Below are 19953 nucleotides of genomic sequence, written 5' to 3'. Positions count from 1 at the left end.
GTGGAGAAACCTCTAACTCCCCACAGGCCAGCTGGGGCCCAAGGGGAGGGACACTATGGGGAAGGACACTGTGGGCAAAAGGGACAGCGGAAGAGACTCATGCAAAAGTGGCAGGTTTTATTGTCCTTCTTGGGCCAGCTGCAGCTTCAGGTCGACAGACAGACCTGGATGCCGGGAAAGAAGCAGGTGCAGGGCAGGGCCAAGGCACCCCTGTGAGCTCCAGGGTGGGTCTAACCTGAGACACTGGCATTGTAGGGAGCAGGGGAAGGTTCCAGGGGCAGAGGTCAACCCCAGCCTCGGAAAGCAAGTTTCAGAGCTACCTATGTTCTTATCTCTGCTAGGGGACAAAGTAGGAGAGATGGAAAACAGCCTTAGCACACAGCTGGTCAGAAGATGGGACTGAATGCTGACCCCAGGTTCCATCAGCACACAGAGAGGTCTGCACTGGAGATTCTGTCCAGGTGGTTTCCAGGGCAGGACACCTTTAGGGATTTAGATCAGTGGCAGGCTGAGGGATGCAGCAGGCACAGGGTGACCAGCCAGCCAGCAGAGCCTGCCCGGCACCCTGGAGGATGTGGCCCGCATCGCACCCACTCGGCCTTCAAACTCCTGGTGGAAGGTGTTGGCCCCACCTCTCTGACAGACAGATGGTGGAAGGCAGTGGCTGGAGACCTAGCGGAGGTCCTCCTCGTCACCCTGAATGGTCTTTTTGATGCGTAGAAGCATGGTGGTGAGCCACTGGTCCAGTCTGGAGATGGAGTCATATTCCTTCACCTGTGGCACAGGGAGAGTGACCTATGACACACTGCTTCCTCCTGGCACTCTTCCTGGCCCGTCTCAAGGTTTCCAAGAGGGCACCCTTTCACCTCAGCCTACGAAGACTGCAGCATGATTTGGAGGAAAAATACTTCGTAGTTTAAAAGTTCCATCCTGTTTTTTTGGGTGGAACTGAGGCCTTGGGGCTTGAAAACAATGCCATCTCCCAACCCTGTGCCAAGTGAGATGTGGCCAGCTTGCCACATCCCTGCCCTCGGGACCTGATTACTGAGGGCACCCAGAAAGTGATGACAGTGATAAGTATTAGCTGCAGGACACTGTTGGAAACAAATGTACAGAGCCAGTGTGAAAGAGAAACAGTCTTCCAAGGGCAGCTGGGTGGTAAGAGCTTGGACAGCTTAACTGGCCCCAGGGCCTTTGAGAGGGTGTGAAGTTTTGGTTTTGAGGGGATTGAAATCTCAAAGGACCAAGGTAGGTACCAGTCTCTCCTCAGTCTTTGTGCCGTTGTCTATAAACAGAGGCAAACACTGAAGGTTCCAGGGTGACCCACAGGAAAGAAAATTAGACTCAGTACCCAGGGCCTATGGTTCAAGTAGGGCAGATTTTTTTTTGCGGGGGGAGTGTTAGGAGGGTTTCTCTGTGTAGTCTTGGCTGTCCTGGAACTCACTCTGTAGACCAAACTGTCCTCTAACTCACAGAGATCCCCTGCCTCTACCTCCAGAGTGCTGGGATTAAAGGTGTGCGGCACCTTGGCCAGCTTAGGTAGGGTAGAATTTATGAGCAAGCACACTGGAGAAGATCCACTGGCCAGAAGCCCTCTGCCAGCCACTCACCGACTCTGTATAGCTGTCCACATTCTGTTCCTCATGGGCCTCCAGCAGCTTCTGCAAACAGGTTAGGGTTAGCCAGACCCAGCAGATGCTGTGGGCTATAACTGCAAAGAGGACCCCACACTGACAGGCTCCACCCATCAAGGGTTGGTGGTGTTGGACCCCAGGCTCCTGGCCCTGCCCATTTCTCTCCACTGTCACTGCATTAACTGAACTTTTCTCATGTAGGAAACAGCGGAAGAGCAGGAGAAAACCAAACACAGCCCTTTGAGAATCTCACTAGACAATCTTGGTGGTTACCCCAGCTGAGACCCAGGTATCCAGGTGTCCCTGCCCACTCCACATCCTGGTCGAGGTGAGCGAGATCCAGCACTCACTTTCATTAGCTTGCATTCCCGGGAGTCCGAGAAGGCCGGGAACAGCTCCTCATACTTCTGAACAGCAAGCTGAGCAATAGGAAAGAGGGTGACAAAAGGTAACAAAAACCAGGGCCCTGAGAACACTGGCTGCTGGTTCTGAGTTGGTGCTCTATGCCCAGCCCTGGCCTCCCAGGTCACCTGACTTGTGCCTGACTGGTGTCATTGTCAACTTAGCTGAGTTCAGTTGGCAGAGATGGCTGCAGGAAGGGGCAGGCTTCCCAGGCAGGGGGTGGGGATGGAGGCAAAAGAGCCTACCCTACAACCAGGCCTACCGCTGGGCCTTCACACATGGAACCTTGTGAGAACCTTGCATGGATCAGTGACATTGTGAAAACACTTACTTGGGATACTAGGTGAATGGAGTGGGGGTGCAGTGCTCTCTGACAAAACCTAATTGTGTGCTCATAACTCATCAGTAAGGGCAAAGATGCAGCTCAGTGGTAGAGCATTTGCACAGCAGGCATGAGGCTCAGGTTCCATGCACACCACAAAAAGTAAAAACAGCACTGTTCCACTTCCCCCAAATGCATAGCTGCCAGCTGTCCTCAGGCAGGAGGAGACTGTGGGGCAGCCAGACATCACATAGCCCCTGCGGTCTGATCAGGAAGCCAGATGACTGAAATTCAACACCCAGTCTCCAGATCCTTCCATCACCCACTGTCATCCCTAACCCTGACCTCTCTTGCCAGGAAGCACTGATAACCAGTGGGTAAGTATTGAGCCAAAGGTAAAACCATGCCACCAGGAGTCCCAGGGCCTGGCAGGAACTGTGCCTGGGCCTCAGCACCTTCTGTACCACAGCTGAATGGGAGTCAGGTTTTGCAGTAACTCATGAAGGGGACAGGCCAGCAAGGAGCCAGCCAGCAGCTAGGAACTCACAAAGCATCCAGGCCTAGGCAGGGACACCAGGGTGAATAACACTAATGCCAAATTATTTTTCACTTTAACCAAAGGGCAGGGACCAAGTGGAGAAACTGACTGCTAATGCCGAGAAGTGACTTGGTGACAAACAGTGGCAGCTTGGAGAGGTGGTCTGGCTGGCGTGGGCTCACCTTGGCATTGAGCATGTCGATGCAGAAGTGGCAGAGGGCTGCCTTGAAGAAGTAGTCTTTGGCGCTGTACTTGAGGAGGGGACTGTCCATGGCGCTCGTCCCCACCTGTAACCATGTATCACCATGAACTTAGGCACACAACTCAAGGGTGAAGATTACTGTAGCACTAAAGCCTGCTGGGAGCTAAGCCAATACCCTAGGGTAAGGTCTGGGAACCTCAGGATGCTAGTGAAAAGGGACAGCTCAGCAAGGCTACCAAGTGTCGCCAGAGTGATTAGGATACAATGAGGGTGTGGTTGAGTAAGGGAAGCCGGGTGTCTGCGGGCCTCTCCCCACATTAGTGGGGGAGAAGACCCCACTGCTAACCATACAGTAAAGTGGCACTTGGTGGGCAAAGAGGTGGCAGTTGTGGGAGCATGAGAAACAGTTCCCAGCCCTCTCCCCTGGGGCCAGCTGCCAGCCTTTCTTCTGGCAACAGCCTGGCCATCCCCGCAAGTGGCATAGGACACTTGCTGCTTCCCTGGGTCAGCATGCCTGTTCCTGCCCTACTACTTCTGCAGAGGCTCCCAGCTCTAGGGGCAGTGCCTGTGAGGAGCGGCAGGACACACAAAGGACAAGGCAGTGACACACACCGGTCGTAGGTGGAAGAAGCATTTGGTGAGGGTACCCTGGGAGAGTAGACTGAATGGGGCAGGCAGAGGGGGTGGCAAAGCCCACCTGCTCATAGATGTCGATAGCCTTCTGGTACTGCTCCAGCTGGGCGGCGTAGCCAGCCACCTTCAGCAGACACTTGTTTGCTGAGCTGTGGGGAGGAGGGTCATGAGGGAACTGTGGCTAGTCCCACAAGGAGGGGCAGGCTGGGGAGGGCTACCTGTTGGACTCTTCGCCTTTGTAGTAGTCTGCAGACTGCTCATAGTGGGCGATGGCCTGGGGAGACAGGAGGAGGAGGCAACCGGAATGGAGGACAAGATGGAGCAGTGCACTAGCGCAGCCTCCCCTGCCTTCCAAGACCACACAGCAGGGACCCTTCCTCCCACTCCGAGCAGCGTGCTGGGTGTGTGTGTGTGGGGGTACACCAGAGGCCCAGGCCCAGCCAGCTCACCTTCTCCACATCCACCAGTTCTGTCTCATAGATCTCAGCAATGGAGATGTGGTGCTTGGCCGCGATCGTGAATCTGCCCTGGGGGACACAGGAAAGGGATGCCTGTGACCCGAGGCATAGTCCATGACAAGTCTCACCCCACGCCAGCCTCCTTGGGTTCCCACTATGGTAAGTCTGACCACACAGACAGAGAGCTGCCATGGGAAAGGGGTGGGCAGTAATAAGCTGACAGGAGCAGTGGCCTACTACCTATCAGCTGTCTCTCAGGACACTATCCCTAGAACAGGGTGAGGCTGAGCACTCCTCAGCTCCTAGGGACACTTGGTGAGGGCCAGGCAAGGGAAGTGCCTGCATGGACATTGTAGCTACAGAGGGTCACGAGGGGCAGAAGTAAGCATGAGAGGTTCGTGTGCTGCAGCAGACACCACATTCTGTAGCCCAGCTCAGCGACCAAATTCACTGCCTCCCAGAGCACAGCACAAACAGGATGGGACAGAGCAAGGTAGGACCAGCAAGCAACCCTTACCATGTCTGTATAGATCTCAATTGCTCTCATCAGACAGTTAATGGCCTCTGGGGAGGAAAGAGACAACGGAGAGGTCATTATAGCAAGTAGTGAAGACAGGAGGCGGACTGTGCTCCCCATGGAAAATGACAGGCACACAGTTGCCTTGGCTTCAGGGCTCTTGGGCTCTCAGAGCAACTAGAAGGAAAGGATAGGAGCCCTCGGCCCCAGGCAACCTGGTCAGATTCAGTATCTCCGTATACAGAGACATGATGGGCACATCTTCCCAGGGAGGCCATCTCCCTCAGGCAGCTGGACTTCTAGTTTTCTAGCAGGAACTGGCACAGTGGCATAGCCACATTCCTAAAGAATATGAATCAGACTTGCACAGCCCTGCAGTCAATGGGCAAACTGATGGCCAGAGCTGAGCTGGGGTGCAGGCTACAATGCCCACCATCTGTCCTGCAGGCTTGACCTTGAGCAGGTCTCATCCTTGGTACTGGCTTGACTGGCCTCTCTGGCAGAGAAGGCTGGATGCCATGAGCACGGGGGGGGGGGGGGGAGGTGTCCATAGGGACTCTGCATCCCCAGTGCTGAAGAGCACTGTCCTATCTTCAGTGCCTCTAAAAGGTCCTGGCCCTGCTGGCTGCTTGAATAGCAAGCTATACTCAATGCCAGAATGGCACTGGACTACCTTTGTTGTACCATCTCTTCTTAAGATTTTAAATTGGGAAAAGGTTTTTTTTTTTTTTTTTTTTTTTTTGACAAGTTATTTGGAGGAGAGAGGCGTGAGTAGGAGGCATTCTCTAGCAGATGGAAACGAACTCTCAGTATCTTTTAACCACTTTAATGTATCTCAGGAGGGAAGGCTCCAGGGCTGCCCACTGGGATGACAGTGGACTGGGCTCTTTTGGAATGAGGCTGCTTCCTGAGGGATTTCAGTAGCTAAGGTCTGTAGGCACAGGCTCTGTTGGTAGGGCAGCTCCTGCCACAGAAGCAGGGGAGAAATTTGGGTTTACAAGACCTAGTCCCCTCTTGCTGGCTCTTTGCTCTGGAAATAGCCTGGAGGGTGACAGGCTGCCAGCTGACACTTTGGCCTGCTCTCACCACTAGGCTTATCTGATGCCATAGGCCTGAGTGCACCCCTGAAGGCCTGTGGTCTGTTCCTACCCTCCTGGATGCTCAGCCTACAGAGAGTAGGCAGAGAGGTACAGAGCCCAGCTTACTTCTGCACAGCCCTGAGGCACTGGGTCATATGTAGATCTAAGCAAACCCTGCCCACAAGAAAACAGGGACACATTACAAGGTCAAATAAGGAGGTGGGATGGATGGAAAGATGCCAGTGTTGGTACAAAGTAGACATCCAGGAAACAGCAGTGGGTGTGGGGGTAGACAGGAGACATGGGAGCCAGACTAACCCCCTGCCCATGCATACACATAGCACACTCCTACTATAAGAGGGTTAAGTTCCCAGGCCTCAGGTGAAAAAGAGCTAATGGATGAGACTCCAGGGCAGGTGATCAGATCCCTCCTGAACAAACTGGGTGTTCAAGTCCCTACTAAGGCTGTTCAAGCCATCCAGCTGTTTCCCAGAGGGGGGACCCAGGCACACGGGGAGGCTCTAGCACCTGGGGCTGCTGCTTTGGGTGTCAGGAGCTGCTGTGCACACCTCACAGTAGGCCTGGCTATCACTGAGAAGTAACCAAAGCACAGACGAGTGATGGGGCTAGGCAGCAGCAGCGCAAGATCCAGGGCTCCTGGCAGAGGGGGGTGATCTGCTCAGTCACCTGAGTATGTCCTCCCTGCTTGGCCACTCTCATGGGCCTGAGCCCCACCTCACAGCTAAACAAACAGGAATGACCAGTCAGCCCAGGACAGAGTCAACACAGTCCTCTCTCCAGCTGGGAGTGGTCCCGCAACAATGACAGCAGCTGTCCACTGAGGCTGGGGAGAGCTGGAGGGGCTTGCCTTCTCCCCAGAAGTGGGCCTTTATCCCAACACCGAGCATCTCCTTTTGAAAAGAGTATTAATTTCTTTTCCATTCTCCTGAGAGTAAAATCCTAAATATTTAAAAAATTCATGTAGAAGACTCAGTCTAAATTTTATTTAGTTCAGGATAGCCTCAAACAAACTATGTGGCAAAGAGCTAAGGATGGCTTTGAATGCTGATCTTCCTGCCTTTACCTCCCAATGCTGGGATAACAGATATGCACCACCATGACTGGCTTAGATGGTCAGTTAAAAACAAGTATCTTTACTTGCTGAAATTTAAAGTTAGCCATCTATTATTTATACAGGACCATGTATGGACCTAGAACCCCTGCTCGGATGTAGCCCATGGTAGCTCAGTAACCAAGTGGGTTTTTCCTAGTAAGGGGAACAGGAACTATTTCTGACATGAACTCAACGACTGGCTCCTTTACCTCCCCCTCCCCCTGCCCCCCGAGGGAGGAACAGTCTTGCTAGGCCACAGAGGAGGACATGGCAGCCAGTCCTGGAGATACCTGATAAGCTAGGGTCAGATGGAAGGGGAGGACCTCCCCTAGCAGTGGACTTGAAAAGGGGCAGGGAGGAGATAAGGGAGGGATGGTGGGGTTGGGAGGGAATGAGAGAGGGGGCTACGGTTGGGATACAAAGTAAACAACCTGTGATTAATAAAAAAATAAAATAAAAAAAAGATTTATACAAAGAACTGCTGTAGAGACGAAGGACACAGGCAGCATATTCTCAGCACACCAGAAGTCCATGCTGCATCCCTGCAACTAGGGATCACAAAAGTGAATAAAAATAACAAAAGCGAACTCCCCAGTCCAGGAAATCCAAGTCTGAGGTCCGTGGGCTATGCTCTGCCCAAACCAGGCTCCTGTCCCCATGGGCTCTGCTTTAAGAAACTGGGCTCTGGCAACTCATCCAAGGCTTTCCTCTTCTGCTTCTTTCTGGGTGCAGGGAAGTCAGGTCAGGCTGATTTCTGCTCTACCTGGTTCATCTTGGACTGCCTTGTTCCCTTTTGCATGCTAATTCTAACAACTGAACAGCTTTGCCTACGTCCCTAGCAAGCAGTGGGTCTAAAATGAAACTCCCACTCCCAAAAGCTCAAAGCCCAGAAAGAGGTGAGGGTCGCACATCAGGGTAGGGGAGGTGAAGGTGTGGGATAGGATGCCAGTGCAGCCAAGAACCAGTCAATTCTGAAGTTAGGGCTTGTTTTGCTCCTGGCCTATCAGGTTTCAGCCATTGGAAAAACCCAGATCTTCGTAGACACCTGAGGATGTGGGGACAGTGTCTGCCACTCTGGCATCGGTGGCTCACACAGGTCCTTACCTTGGGGGTCAGCTTTCTTGAAGGCATTGCCGGCGTCCACAAAGCAGGTGGCTGCATCGTGCTTGCTCTGGAGCTGCAGGTGCAGCTGGGCGGCCTGGCAGAAAGCGTTCCCAGCAGCTAGAATGGAACAGATTGGCCCAGCTTCAGGCACTGCCCTAGGAGGTACTTCAGGCTCCCAAGAACACAGCCAGAGTTCCACTCTAGCTCAATGGCAGCCTTTGCAGAGCTTCCTGGTGGTGCACTTGGTGGAGTGAGGAAGTCAGGAAGCTGCCTTGGAAAGCCTGAGCCCAGAAGAGCGAGGGTGAGCCCAGAAGAGCGAGGGTGAGCCCAGAAGAGCGAGGGTGAGCCCAGTGACAATCCCATGCCTTTCACCTGGCCTCTGCCAGCAATTCAAGAGCCATCACTTCCAGAGAGGAAGGGAAGGCAGGGAGTGCAGAGGGCTGCACATGCATAGCACCCAGGTTCTTGGGTCAGAAGCTCTCCCCTCAAATAGGGAAGCCCCGAACCTGAACAGAAGGCGAGGTGGGAGGGGTGCTCTGGGAAGGTATAGGTGCAATCTGCCTATGCGACACTTCCCACTTGCTTCCTTTCCCTAGCCCATTTTTCCCCTCCACAAACTCCTCAAAGCTCTCAAAGCTCCCTGTCATAGTCCTTGTCTACAAAGGAAAACAGGACTTGGACAAGAGCTAGAGTCCGTGCAGACAGTGCTCATGCTGAGGGCCAGACCATCTTGTGCTTGTTTGCTCAGTTGACACCCTCGGGTCCCATGCCATTCTGCTCATGTGCCTCCCTCCCCTCAACACTGGCTAAGGGGAGGCAGCAGGGTCTCCCTCCCTGTGGATGGTGCTAAGGGGCTACCTCAAATGCTTCTCCAGTCCCAGCTGAGAGGGAGCCTCCAAGCTGTGGGATGCTTGGCCTGTCTTCTCCTGAGCACAGCAGGATACACAAAGCCTCCAGGGCTCTGCTCTACCACTATCTGATCACTGTGATGACCTTGTGGGCCTGAGGGTTGAAATCACAGCCTCACACATGCCAGGCCAACACTGCCTGTCATATCATCAGTAACAGTAGCAGTGTTTGTCATTGACATAGTAGTGCTTTGGTTTTCTGAGACAGGTTCTGTTTTACTGCAGAATAATCTCAAATTCCCACAGTAACCCACGAGAGCCTTAAACTCCGGCCCCACTTCTGGAGTTCTGGGACATCATGATAGGTTCTTGAATTACTTTTAGGAGAGCTCCAAATAGTGAAAGAAAAAAAGAAAAGGAAGGAAGAAGAAAGGAAAGAGGGAAGGGTAAGGAAAGGAAGGGAGTTGAGAGCAGGGGACAAATGGCCCAAGAGTTCTGTTTTGAACATGGGGAGGGGCAGGAATGCAACCCGTGATTAAAAACAGGCCTTGGAGCGATGGACTTTGGGAAGGCACTCACAGGATGTGGCAGTAACTGAGCCTACCTTGTGCCTCTGTACCCCCCTGACCAACTTTGCTGACAGGTGGGGTGCCCCAACAGATCTCATCTGGAAGCAGGTGGATGTCCTCTCCTTAGAAAGGCGCCCCCCCATCCCCCAGCTTAGGGAGCAAAGCATCCCATTTGATCTCATGCTGTGGACTCCTGATGCTGAAGAGGGGACTTCAAGGCCACACACTGGGCCAGGCCTGAGGGCACGCACCGCTCCAGTTCTTGGCCATCTTGAACATGTTCGCCGCTCTGGCATAGATCTCGCATGCTTCCTCTACTTTGGATGAGCCTCTGGGGGAGAAGGGAAGGGAAGAGGTAAACAGACCATCCAGTCTGCTATCAGAAAGCAAACCCATACTCTGCCCTGCCAACAGCTGAGCTGTGCCCTGACCCCCGCAGACAGGCATCTGCAGGTGGAATGCTGCTGGTGCAATCCCTGGAGAGCAGTGTGTGGGTACCTGTGGTAGTGGGATGTTTCTTGGCCTCCCCTCCGCCTCAGCCTGACTCTGCAGCTTTTTCTTCTTCCTGCCTAGCTGGTAGATGACCACTTAGACCTAGGAAATCTACAGATTTCTGTTCTTCAGGAAGCTGCAAAGCATTCTGAGGGACCCCAGGACCCTGATCCCGTGCCTTGCACATGGCCATGATTCCAGTACTGTCATACTCAGAACAGGGTAGACAAGGAACATGACAGCCTTACGGAAAAACACTAACAAGAAAGATATAAATACAAAATGCTTCTCTTTATATATATATATATATTAAAAAAAGAGGGCAAGAAGAAAAGAAACACACATTTATATAAACACTGCATATTTCTGAAGAAAATATAGCATTGTTTCCTGAGGTAAAGCCTGCAGAACTAGGGCTGGGTGGTAGTGGCTTATCCGATAAATGCATTTGCATGCTAGTTTGTTTTGTACCATCTACACCTTTTATCTCTTTCAGAAAACTTATATATCTTATTTTATTTTTACAAGGCTCTCATGTAGCCTAGGCTGGCCTCAAGCTCTGGATCTTTCTGCTGCCACCTTCTAAGTTCTGGGATTACAGGTGTGGGATTACACCACAGACCCATGTGTTAGGGATGGAACTCAGGGCCTCCTCCTGCATGTTAGACAAGCACTTCACCAACTCAGTTCTGCCTCCAGTCCTGTGTGTTGTATTATCAGGATTTATATTTGACCCTGTAGCCCAGCAATGAGTAATATCACTAGCAATTTATCCTGAGACACAAACCAGAAGAACTGCGAAGGCATTTGGCATATTCTGAAAATGCAAAACCACCTTTGTACACTCTCTGTCCCAGGGTAGGAAGTGGGGAGACACACAAGTAGAGGAGACTTTTGGTCTGTTTTCTGAGTCGGGGTCTTACACAGCGCTGGCTGGCCTCAACCTTACTGCACATAGTGGAAGGTGACCTACCTAGGACTCCTCATCTCACTGCCTCATCTCCGAGTGCTGAGGTTATGGCTTGCACCATCACATCCTACTTTGGCTTGACAAGCAAGTATTCTACCACTGAGCTACACCCTGCCCCAGTAGCTTATAGTTATTTTTAAATAAAGGGCACCTCTTTGGGTTTTATCCTGGCTTCTCAATCTCCCAAGAGGTTCATATGAACCTCCTCCTGGGCTGGGGGATGGGATGGGGGCTTCCTTACTAGCTAAAAACTCTAAAATTCCCTTCCAAATTCTGTCTTCCAATGAGATCAAGCCCATGATAACTGTGACCCCACAACAGTTCAACCTCTCATCACCCACATAAACAGCCAATGAAATTCTCCACCCCCTGTGTCCTATCAAGTGGAATTCAAACCCTTCCCATGCTGGCAGTGTTTAAAAACAAAAGGGAACATTTACCTATGAAAAGCCACAGCCTTCATCCTCACTACCTGCCCTGCACCCTCGTGTCTACAGATACAGCATGGACGGCACCTGGGAACTTGCCTTATTACACAGCTGTGGATGCCCCAGAGGCATTTGAGCCACTCCCTGCCCTGGCGAGATCAGAAATGTCCATGTTGCTGTTACAGGATAAAGCAGGAAGGCCTTTCGGACCCGGTTGCAAAATACCCCATAAAGACCTTCTTTGGAATGCTTTTTTTCCGGATGTGTTATGAGATACAAGCCAGGGCCCGGCACACGCTCAGCTGCTCTGCCACTGACAACCCAGCCTCAGGAACATATTTATATTCTCTGTCTCTGACAGGGTCTCCTGTATCCCATATCCAGGCTGGCCTTCATGTTTTATTTTATGTGGTGCTTGGGACTACACTTGGGACCTTGTGCATGGTAGGCAAGCACTACCAACTGAGCTATATCCCTGAAGTATTTTTTTTTTTAACTTATTTTACGAGTATGAGTGTTTTGCCTGCATGTATGTATGTGCATCATTTGGGTGCCTGCTGCTCCTGGAAATCAGATGAGGACATCAGGTGTCCTGGAACTGTAGTTACATACAGCTGTGAGCTACCACACAGATGCTATGAATAGAACTTGGGTCCTCTGCAAGAGTAGCAAGTGCGTTTAACTGTCTCTCTCCATCCTTCGGAGTACTGTCTGAACAGGCCGTGCTCAGAGACGTTAGCCACAGATCTTCCACCCCAGTGACCCTGAGTTCATCCTTTTTTGGTGTGTGGGGCTAAGTCGTACACCAGCCCAGACGCTCCAGGCAGAGCAGATGTGTCTGGCGTTACCAGGAAGCCTGAGGCAGACTGGCAGTAAGAGCAGTCACTGCTGGCTGGGCTCGCTCAGCTCGGCTCGGGAGGCAGGCTCAGCACAGTCTGCCAGCTCCCGGCTGACGCGCTCTGATCCCATGCTAAGCTGGGCTGACCTGTCTACTGTGGGGAAAAGCCGGGGAGATTACTGCCTGCCTGTTCTGGCCCCAGGCTGGCCCCTGCCCTGATAGTGTGGTCCTTGTCCAGCCTCTGTGCGGTGACAACAGAAGATCTCCACAGCCCCAACTCCTTTTAAAGATGGGAGGAAAGCCCCACGGGGCAAATCTACTTATGTAGGTTACCCAGCAAAGCGTGAAGAAGTCAGATACAAACTTCCTTAGCTGTGGAAAAAAGTATCTGAGGATCTGATGATGGCTGTCACAGGGGAAGCCTGTTCTCTACAATAGCAACATGCTTGCTCACTGCTGCTTGGCATGAGGGCTGTACTGATGGTGTGAGGCCAGGGCTCAGACTTCAGTGGCCAAGGAGCTGCCACAGAAGAGGGAGGGCCACAAAAGATGAGACTCAGAGCAGGTGCAGTCAGAAACATGCCTGAGGAACTGAGGAAAGGAGTGGGCAAGGTGGGCAGGGCAGGGTGTGGCAGAACTAGGTTGGAGTGGGCAGGACCCAGAAGAGTGATGGCCTTGCTCTGACATGAGAGGGCCCAGAAAGACAGCCTCAGCTCTACCATGCCATGCTGCTCCCCCTGCGGGCTCACCACGGCTTCATCTCAGCGTGGGGAAGCTGTTTCAGTCACCTCTCAACTGTGGCCTGACTAGAGCGGCTGACCCCGGAAAGGATGCCTCCTCTATGACACACCACAGGCTCACTGGCTGCCTCCTGAAGGGCCTGGATAGCACTGCATGTGACAGCTGACAGGCCTCCCCCACTGACCTCCTCCAAGCTGCCTCAGTTGCACTCCTCAACCCACAGCTCTATGCCTCACTGGGAATAGAGGGAACTGGTTGGGGCTGGCCTGGTGCAGGCTGTCTATAATTACTGCTCAGCTCTGCTCCCCCAAGAGGTGCGGAGGAAGCAGCCCCAGGCCTCCCAGGCACAGCTGCCATATGGAGTGCTGAATGGTGCCAGGAAAGTGCAGGCGCTGTTGGCAGCGGCCAGGGGCCTCTGCAGGGAAGGCTTGGCCTGCCTACCTCCCGCCCCTGGTCCCAGAACCATGCCATTTTACTCTTCCTGAAGTTCCCCAGTCTGTGTCTGAGACTCTCTCTCTCTCCTGTCCCTCTGGCAGCCACAGCCACTGGTCTCAAGTTCTCTCCTAGGGCTTAAAGCTCATTGGCCAGATTATTCAGCCAGCATACTTAGTTTTCACTGATATGATGGATCCGAGCCCTCCACCATAACCCATGGCTCCGCACACGGCTCTCAACCAGTGGTGACACTGGGGGACCTACAAGGAGCGCCCCAAGCTGACACTGACTGTCCCTTGCTTAGTACCAGAGTCCTCTGAAAAGCGAGGAGGGTGGCCAGGTGCATGCTGGTCTCGAGTGCCCACCAGAGAGCAGCACACACAGCTGGGCTGCTGCCCCTGTTGGAGTTGCCAGGGGTCTGCTAGGTAAGAGACAAGTCATTTAGCCCGCCTTCACGGGTCACCACAGGCAGAAGAGGGAAAGGATCACCAGCTCGCCACCACGCTCTCAAGTCCTCTAGAACCCTCTCACACCTGTCTGTAAGACAGTGACAGGCAGAAAAATGCTTCAGGCATTTGGCTGTGTCTGTGAACCCGGGCTAGTACCCCAGAGCCTGCCTCTCCTCAGCTGCACGATGGGGACTAAACCTGATACCATGACCTGGGAGAAAACTGCGAGACAACACACACTCAGTATCTAGCCTGGACACAGTACCCAGGAGGTGCTCAAAACAGAGGAAACAACCCTCCTCCCACTGGGCCCTTTAATGTGGTTGTGGCATGCACCCTTGCCTTCCTTGTCCCAGAGACAGGCTCTGTACCTTGTTGGTGAGGGTGTCACTGTCATTAGGCCCCAGATAGCTCAGACTCAGGAATGTTTCCCCACTTCAGCAGCTCAGCGTGGGCTCTGAGGCCTCCCCCTTCCGGTGAGCTGTGCACTCCTTTGTTTTCAGAGTCCCAGGTCTCGCCTTCCCGCACCTTCTCCCAGTGCTGACAGGGAAGAGGCCTGTGCATGTGGGTCTGCCCCCATGGAGTCAAACCATCAGGATCACAAATGCTCTAAAACCCTATACCTGTCTTCAACAAGTCCTAATTCCCCCTTGCAGTTCTACCACAGACATTTTGTAAGGAAGTAACCTGCAGGTGACTCAAAGGGTACAGGAGGGGAGCATGTGAAGGTTTATGTAAATGCTACACCCTCTCATGGAAGATATCTGAGCAGATGCTGCTGTCTGTGGGGGTGGGGTGGGGGTGGAGGGTGGTTCGGGGAGGACACACTGGGACCACACTGTGAGTCCTCGGTCCCATGAAACTGGCAGCTCAGGGAGGAGTCACAGATGTTGCTTATACAGCCTCAAAGGCCGCCCTTCTGTGCCCGACAGGATCTCACTCATCACAGTCCACAATGCCAACATTTGCTTTCCTTTGGGAAGTGCTGAGGATGCCCCTGGCCTCTTGGCAAGTTGTTCCACACAGGAGGAACCAGGGAACCTCTGTGCAACCAGCTGGCAACCATCCTGTGATTAAGTCAGGAGCCCTGCGACCCCCCAAGAAACCTCACCTGTCCAGATTGGACAGGAGGTATCACGCTTTCAGCTGTGTACCCTGGTGGCTTCTGCAGATGGCAGGGGAGCAGACACTCTGCAGAATGCCTATGGGCCCAGTTGGAGGCACCCTCCCTCCCCAAGCAGGAGTCCTGCTCGCTTCCAAAGCTGGCCTTGCAGGCTGCTGGTACCAGCAGGCAGCTCAAGTGGAACCAGCTTGTTAACATGTCGTCTTGGGGAACTGGCTGTTTGTATACAGAGCACATTGCTACCTCCTCCAGTTTCCAGTGCCTCCAGCTCAGCTTGCAGCAATGATTCTAAGACTCATTCTGGTGAGCACCTCACACAGACACTCAGAGTCAACAGAAATTATCATGCTCCAAATCAGCCTGCTTCCCTGATAGAAAAATGCTGGGAGGGGGATCACTCTGAACTTGTCTCAGGGGAAGAAACTCCCCAACTACATCGGCATCCCACAGGAAATCGTCTGTCCTGAATCTCGCTATGCAGACCAGGCTAGCCTCAAACTTACAGAGACCTGCCAAGTGCTCGTGGCCGCCAAGACCCATCCTGGTTGTTTTGCTTTTGTTTTTGAATGGAAGACTGCAGGGAGAAGTTTGCGATTAGGAAGACCCTACAGAACAGAATTGCCCTTCAGGACCTGTTCAGTTCCCAGGATACACAGCAGCGGAGCAGGAAGGAAGGGCACACAGACTCTCAGGCAGGTATGCATCACCAAGCAAAGGTGCTAAATAAAGAGGCTTTGATCTTAAACTGTTCCAAAGCCCTCTAGTGTCTACGCCCAGAAATTCAGAACAGTGAAGATCGGTGAACACCAAGCCACCATACCCCAAGTGAGAACAGCCTACCTGATTCCTGTAACCTGAGCAGAGGCCTCTTACCTTGAGAAGGATTTATCACTGACACTTCCAAGAACAGAAGCAGCCTTAGGGAGCAGCCCGGCGAAGGCCACTTGTCAAATGTTTACCGGGCAGCCCCAGTTTCAAGAAGAAGGGTCAGAAAATGGCCCATCTGGTAGGGAGGTGGCTTCTCTTCAGGCAATCTCAGGATACCTCCAAGGCCCCCTGAGTTGGGGGACCTTGCTCACTTCCCTATAGTAGCTCCTGTTCTTCCTGGAGGCACCAGAAGAAACCCTCCTGCTCTTTCAAATATTTGTAGAAACTGCTGTGGGGGTGGCAACATTCTAAACTAAGTTTGCCAAACTAGTTTGCCAACACCCTCCCTACATGCAGTGTCCATAAGCAGGCTTGAGTGTCTGGGAGTCTCTGGGCCTCCGAGGCACAGCACCAGGCTAATGGAGAAGGCTGTGGAACTACACAGGCCAGGTCTGACCTCCTGGTGCCTCCTCTGCTTCCTGTGTTGCTAGACAAATAAGTTTATGTCCCTTTCTCTTTACCTCCACAGTGATCTGGGGACCTTACCACATAGGTTAACTGCCTGACCCAGGCAGGACTGGGCAGCAGAGTGAGCGACTGGCAGATGCCAGCCACCATCACTGTAACGTTCCCACATCACTGTCCCCCAGCCAGCTGCTGCAGATTGGTTTCACTTTGTTTTTTCTTAAGGGTGAAGAGGAATCCACTCAGACAGGCCCTTGGCAAAATACTGTAGGCTCCCGGGTACCTCAAGTCCAAGCTGTGCTCACAGGCCTCAGCTACCTCCAGCCTCCCCTCCCCCTTCTTCCCTTTTAAAAGCATAGTCTGCTTTGGAACTCTGCCTGTACTAACCTTCTGCTGTTCCCCAACAGAGAGAACCCCTAAATCTCCTGCTCTGCCCTGGGATGAAAGCCTAACCTCTAGGAGGCCACCTCTGTCTCTGCCCCATCATTCTGGGCAGAAGCTCCTCTCACACCAGACCTTGCTGCCTAGACTGGCCTCCTCTGTTCCCTGCCTCAGTCCTCACCAAGAGCCTCCTGGAAGTTCCCAAAGTTTCCTTTCAGCTCTAGAACTTTGACCAATAGGAGCTGGCCCTTACCCTCACAGCTCTGCCCTATCAGCCCCATCAGGGAATGGGAAGTGTAAACAGGCGGGACTCACAACTGCTCCCCTGGGAGCAGCCCAACTATACACTCATTTCTGTAGGCCAAGAGACCAGACTCGAGCCGTCAGGAAAACTACTGCTGAAAACTGAGCCTGAGCCATGGCCCCAGCACCACACCTGACCTGCACTTCCTCCCTTGTGAACACCCCCCCCCCCAAATGAAACATTCTTGGTCTAATTGACACAGCCTGCCATTAACCAGATGTCTCTGTGGCAGGCACTAACTGTACACACAAACATTCTTCCTGTTCTTTTCCTAAACATGAGCTGACTTCGAACGCCAAGGGGTACCGTCATGTCTTTCTGTCCCCCACCAGCCTCCTAACTGTCTCCCAGAACCCAGACCCTTCCCCCAACTTTCTAGCAAGCTCTCCTGTCTTCTCCAGCCTTGCTTCTGATTCTGGGCCCTGTCCCTAGCACGCCTCCCTAGCTCCTTTCCCACTGCTCCTCTCTGCTTGTTCTTCAGGAGCCTTGCCTGCTCCATGTACTGTCCTTCCCCCTTGCCTCTTCTGTATCCCAAGGAGAGGCGGGGGTTCTCCCAGATCCTCTCAGGCTCTCCAGCCTGAGTCTCCCATCAGCCTCGTACACCTTCCGAGTCTGCTTCCTCCTGGCTAGTGAGCCTTTCAGAGGGCCAGACATAGTTCATACTCACAAGAAAACATCTGCAGTTAGTTTCCACCAATGAGCCCTTTCAGGGAAATATGCTCCTCTGAGATAAAGCGGCTTCGGAACAACATCCTAAGCCTGGGCTCTGCTGTTACTAAGTTAACATGTCTGAAAAGGGCCAACTTGCATCAACTTTGTGTGAGGTGCCAGCCACCTCCTGGGTGTGTTCAAACCTCAGATTTGAGGACCACCCAGTAGGCCTCTACCATATTCTGGTTCTCTTGGGTGCCTCAACCTCCTAACGCCATTTCCCGAGCCAAACCAGTGTCACTGTGCGTTCACGACCCGCCCCGCCCTACCGCCCGGATCTCCACCTCTAAGTCCAGGCCTTCTCGGCATCAGTCACTCATCCAGGGCTCCACTCGGCCCCACTCACCCTCACATCTCGCACTCCGGCTCATCATGCCCAGGACAGCCCCAGCCTGGGGACCCTCGGTCTGGGGTCCTCACCACGGCAGCCTGGGCCGTGTAGATCCACGGGCACCAGCCTGGGGAAGGCGCGGTTACCTTCCAGCCCGGTCGTCGGCCACAGGGCCCCGGCTAGAGTCTGAAAGGCGCTGAGGGACTCCCTGAGTGCAGCGAGCCCGCTCTTACCCGCCTCAGGCCCAGCCTCGCCCGCTGCTCACCCGAAGAGGCCGGAGAAGAAGGACTGCGAGTTCTTCACCTTGCGCTCCGCTTCGACGAGCAGCGCCATTGCCTCCGCCTGTTTTCCGGAGGTGTCCATGACGTCGCGCAGCTGCTCGGCTCAGGCCCCACACAGCCGGGCGACGACTCACAGGCCCGGGACACCGCGCACTCGGCGGAGCTATGCCCGCTGAGTGACGTCACTGGGGCCTGACGCACCACGTGACTCGTGCGGACCAACGCAGCTTTGAGCTGCGGAGCGCTTCCCCCCTCCCACCACGCCTCCTCTGGCCAAAGCTTTCCGGTCCTTGACCCCAACACGTGAGCACACGCCCGCGGACTGACGCCGCTAGCTTTCTAGAGCTTTGTAGCGTGCCGTCACGTGCACCACATATGCCAACCAGGAGCCCGCACCACCCCCAAACGCGACCTTTGACTCCCCCCAACCAATCAACAGGCGCTATAGATTCGTTCAGCCACACCTCTGCGGAACTGGGACATACTGATCAGCTGACCAGTGACGCGCCGTTCACGTGACGGCTCAAGGTTCACGCTCCAGGTTTGACAGATCCAGCAGTGTAGCTCCGCCTCTTGCTTGATCACGTCACAGTCACTCGGGAAAAGGCTTTGTGGGGAAAAAAAAAAAATCTTCCTCCCTCTAGCGATCATCTCTGGAATTGGCTTGGGGAGTCCAGAAGGTCTCCTTTTCTAGCCATGGGGCTGACCATGGTTCAGCTGTTAAAGGTAGTTGCTGCCAAGCTTAACAACCATAGTTCGATTCCTGGGGCCCACACGGTGGGAGGTGAGAACTGACTCCTGAAAGTTGTTCTCTAACACACACACACACACACACACACACACACACACACACACACACGATGAGTTTAGAGCATTTTGCTGTGCCACACACAGAGCTGCAAGGATAGGTCAAAGGGCCACAGGAATGCTGAGGAGATGGCGCACTGGCCCAGCTGGCAAGCATTAAGACGTGGGTTTGGATACCCAGACTCATGTAAAAAGCTGGATGTATCAGTGTGTAACTGTAACAACAGCAATGGGTGGGAGGCAGGCATATGCCAGAGCTTGCCAGCTAGCCTGTATCAATGAGCTCCAGGGTCAGTAAGAGACCTAGTCTCGAAGAGTGAGATGGAGACCTGAAGAAGACTCCAGGCATCAACCCCGGCCTACATAAAGAGAGAGACACGGTGAGGGGAGGGAGGAGCACACACAAAAACGTTAAAAATATTAGTTTAGAAAGTCTAAATGAAGCACGAGTAGTCAGTTAACAGAACTGACAGTGGTTCAGTATCTGTAGTAAATACGCTATGCTATAGTGGGGAAAGTGGGTATGTGGGAATTTTTGGCACTATGCTGCTAGTTTTCTGCAAATCTAGTTATTCTAATCTTACCTAGATCACAATGATTCCAGTCCCAACACCGTGCTGTGGCCCAGGAATCTCTATCTCTCCTTTACTGAACTTTACCAATTAGCTAGCAAAGAACATTTGAGGAAAGTGTTATGTGAGTTGGGTGTTGGGAACAGGAAAAGACAAAAGATAGCTTCCCCTGACTGCCATTAACTGATTTCCCAAATGTATCTGTTCTCAGCACTGTACTCTGACCACAGACCTGGTGAGTCTGGATGTCCACAAGCAGTTGTTTCCACTTCCATTTACTACAAGGTGCCATCTTTTTGGAGCAATGGGATACGCAGCAATAGGTGACTACATACCCT

At 53.1% G+C, this 19953-nt stretch overlaps 1 protein-coding gene across 1 annotated transcript; it reads right to left on the bottom strand.

Annotated features, from left to right (window-relative positions):
- Positions 1-97: 97 nt before the first annotated feature.
- On the bottom strand, positions 98-18455 carry Napa (NSF attachment protein alpha). The gene is made up of 11 exons (XM_021648303.2): positions 18221-18455; positions 9672-9751; positions 8004-8120; positions 4707-4753; positions 4181-4258; positions 3950-4005; positions 3796-3880; positions 3079-3183; positions 1985-2053; positions 1611-1661; positions 98-774 (listed from the first exon to the last, which is right to left on the bottom strand). Exons 1-11 carry the CDS (start codon positions 18316-18318, stop codon positions 673-675), a joined length of 888 nt encoding a protein of 295 aa, XP_021503978.1. The 5' UTR covers positions 18319-18455; the 3' UTR covers positions 98-672.
- Positions 18456-19953: the final 1498 nt, after the last annotated feature.

This window comes from Meriones unguiculatus, chromosome 1 (assembly GCF_030254825.1).
Source record: "Meriones unguiculatus strain TT.TT164.6M chromosome 1, Bangor_MerUng_6.1, whole genome shotgun sequence".
In the NCBI taxonomy this organism is placed as follows: Eukaryota; Metazoa; Chordata; class Mammalia; order Rodentia; family Muridae; genus Meriones; species Meriones unguiculatus.
This window is presented reverse-complemented; position numbering and strand designations above follow the sequence as displayed.

What these genes read in the sequence shown, in the direction of transcription:
- Napa (XM_021648303.2), bottom strand. Translation starts at nt 18,318, where the DNA reads ATGGACACCTCCGGAAAACAGGCGGAGGCAATGGCGCTGCTCGTCGAA. An exon ending in CTATCGACATCTATGAGCAG is followed by an intron (nt 3,184 to 3,795) that starts GTGGGCTTTGCC and finishes ACATGGTTACAG; the next exon opens with GTGGGGACGAGCGCCATGGA. An exon ending in GGGAATGCAAGCTAATGAAA is followed by an intron (nt 1,662 to 1,984) that starts GTGAGTGCTGGA and finishes ACCTGTTTGCAG; the next exon opens with AAGCTGCTGGAGGCCCATGA.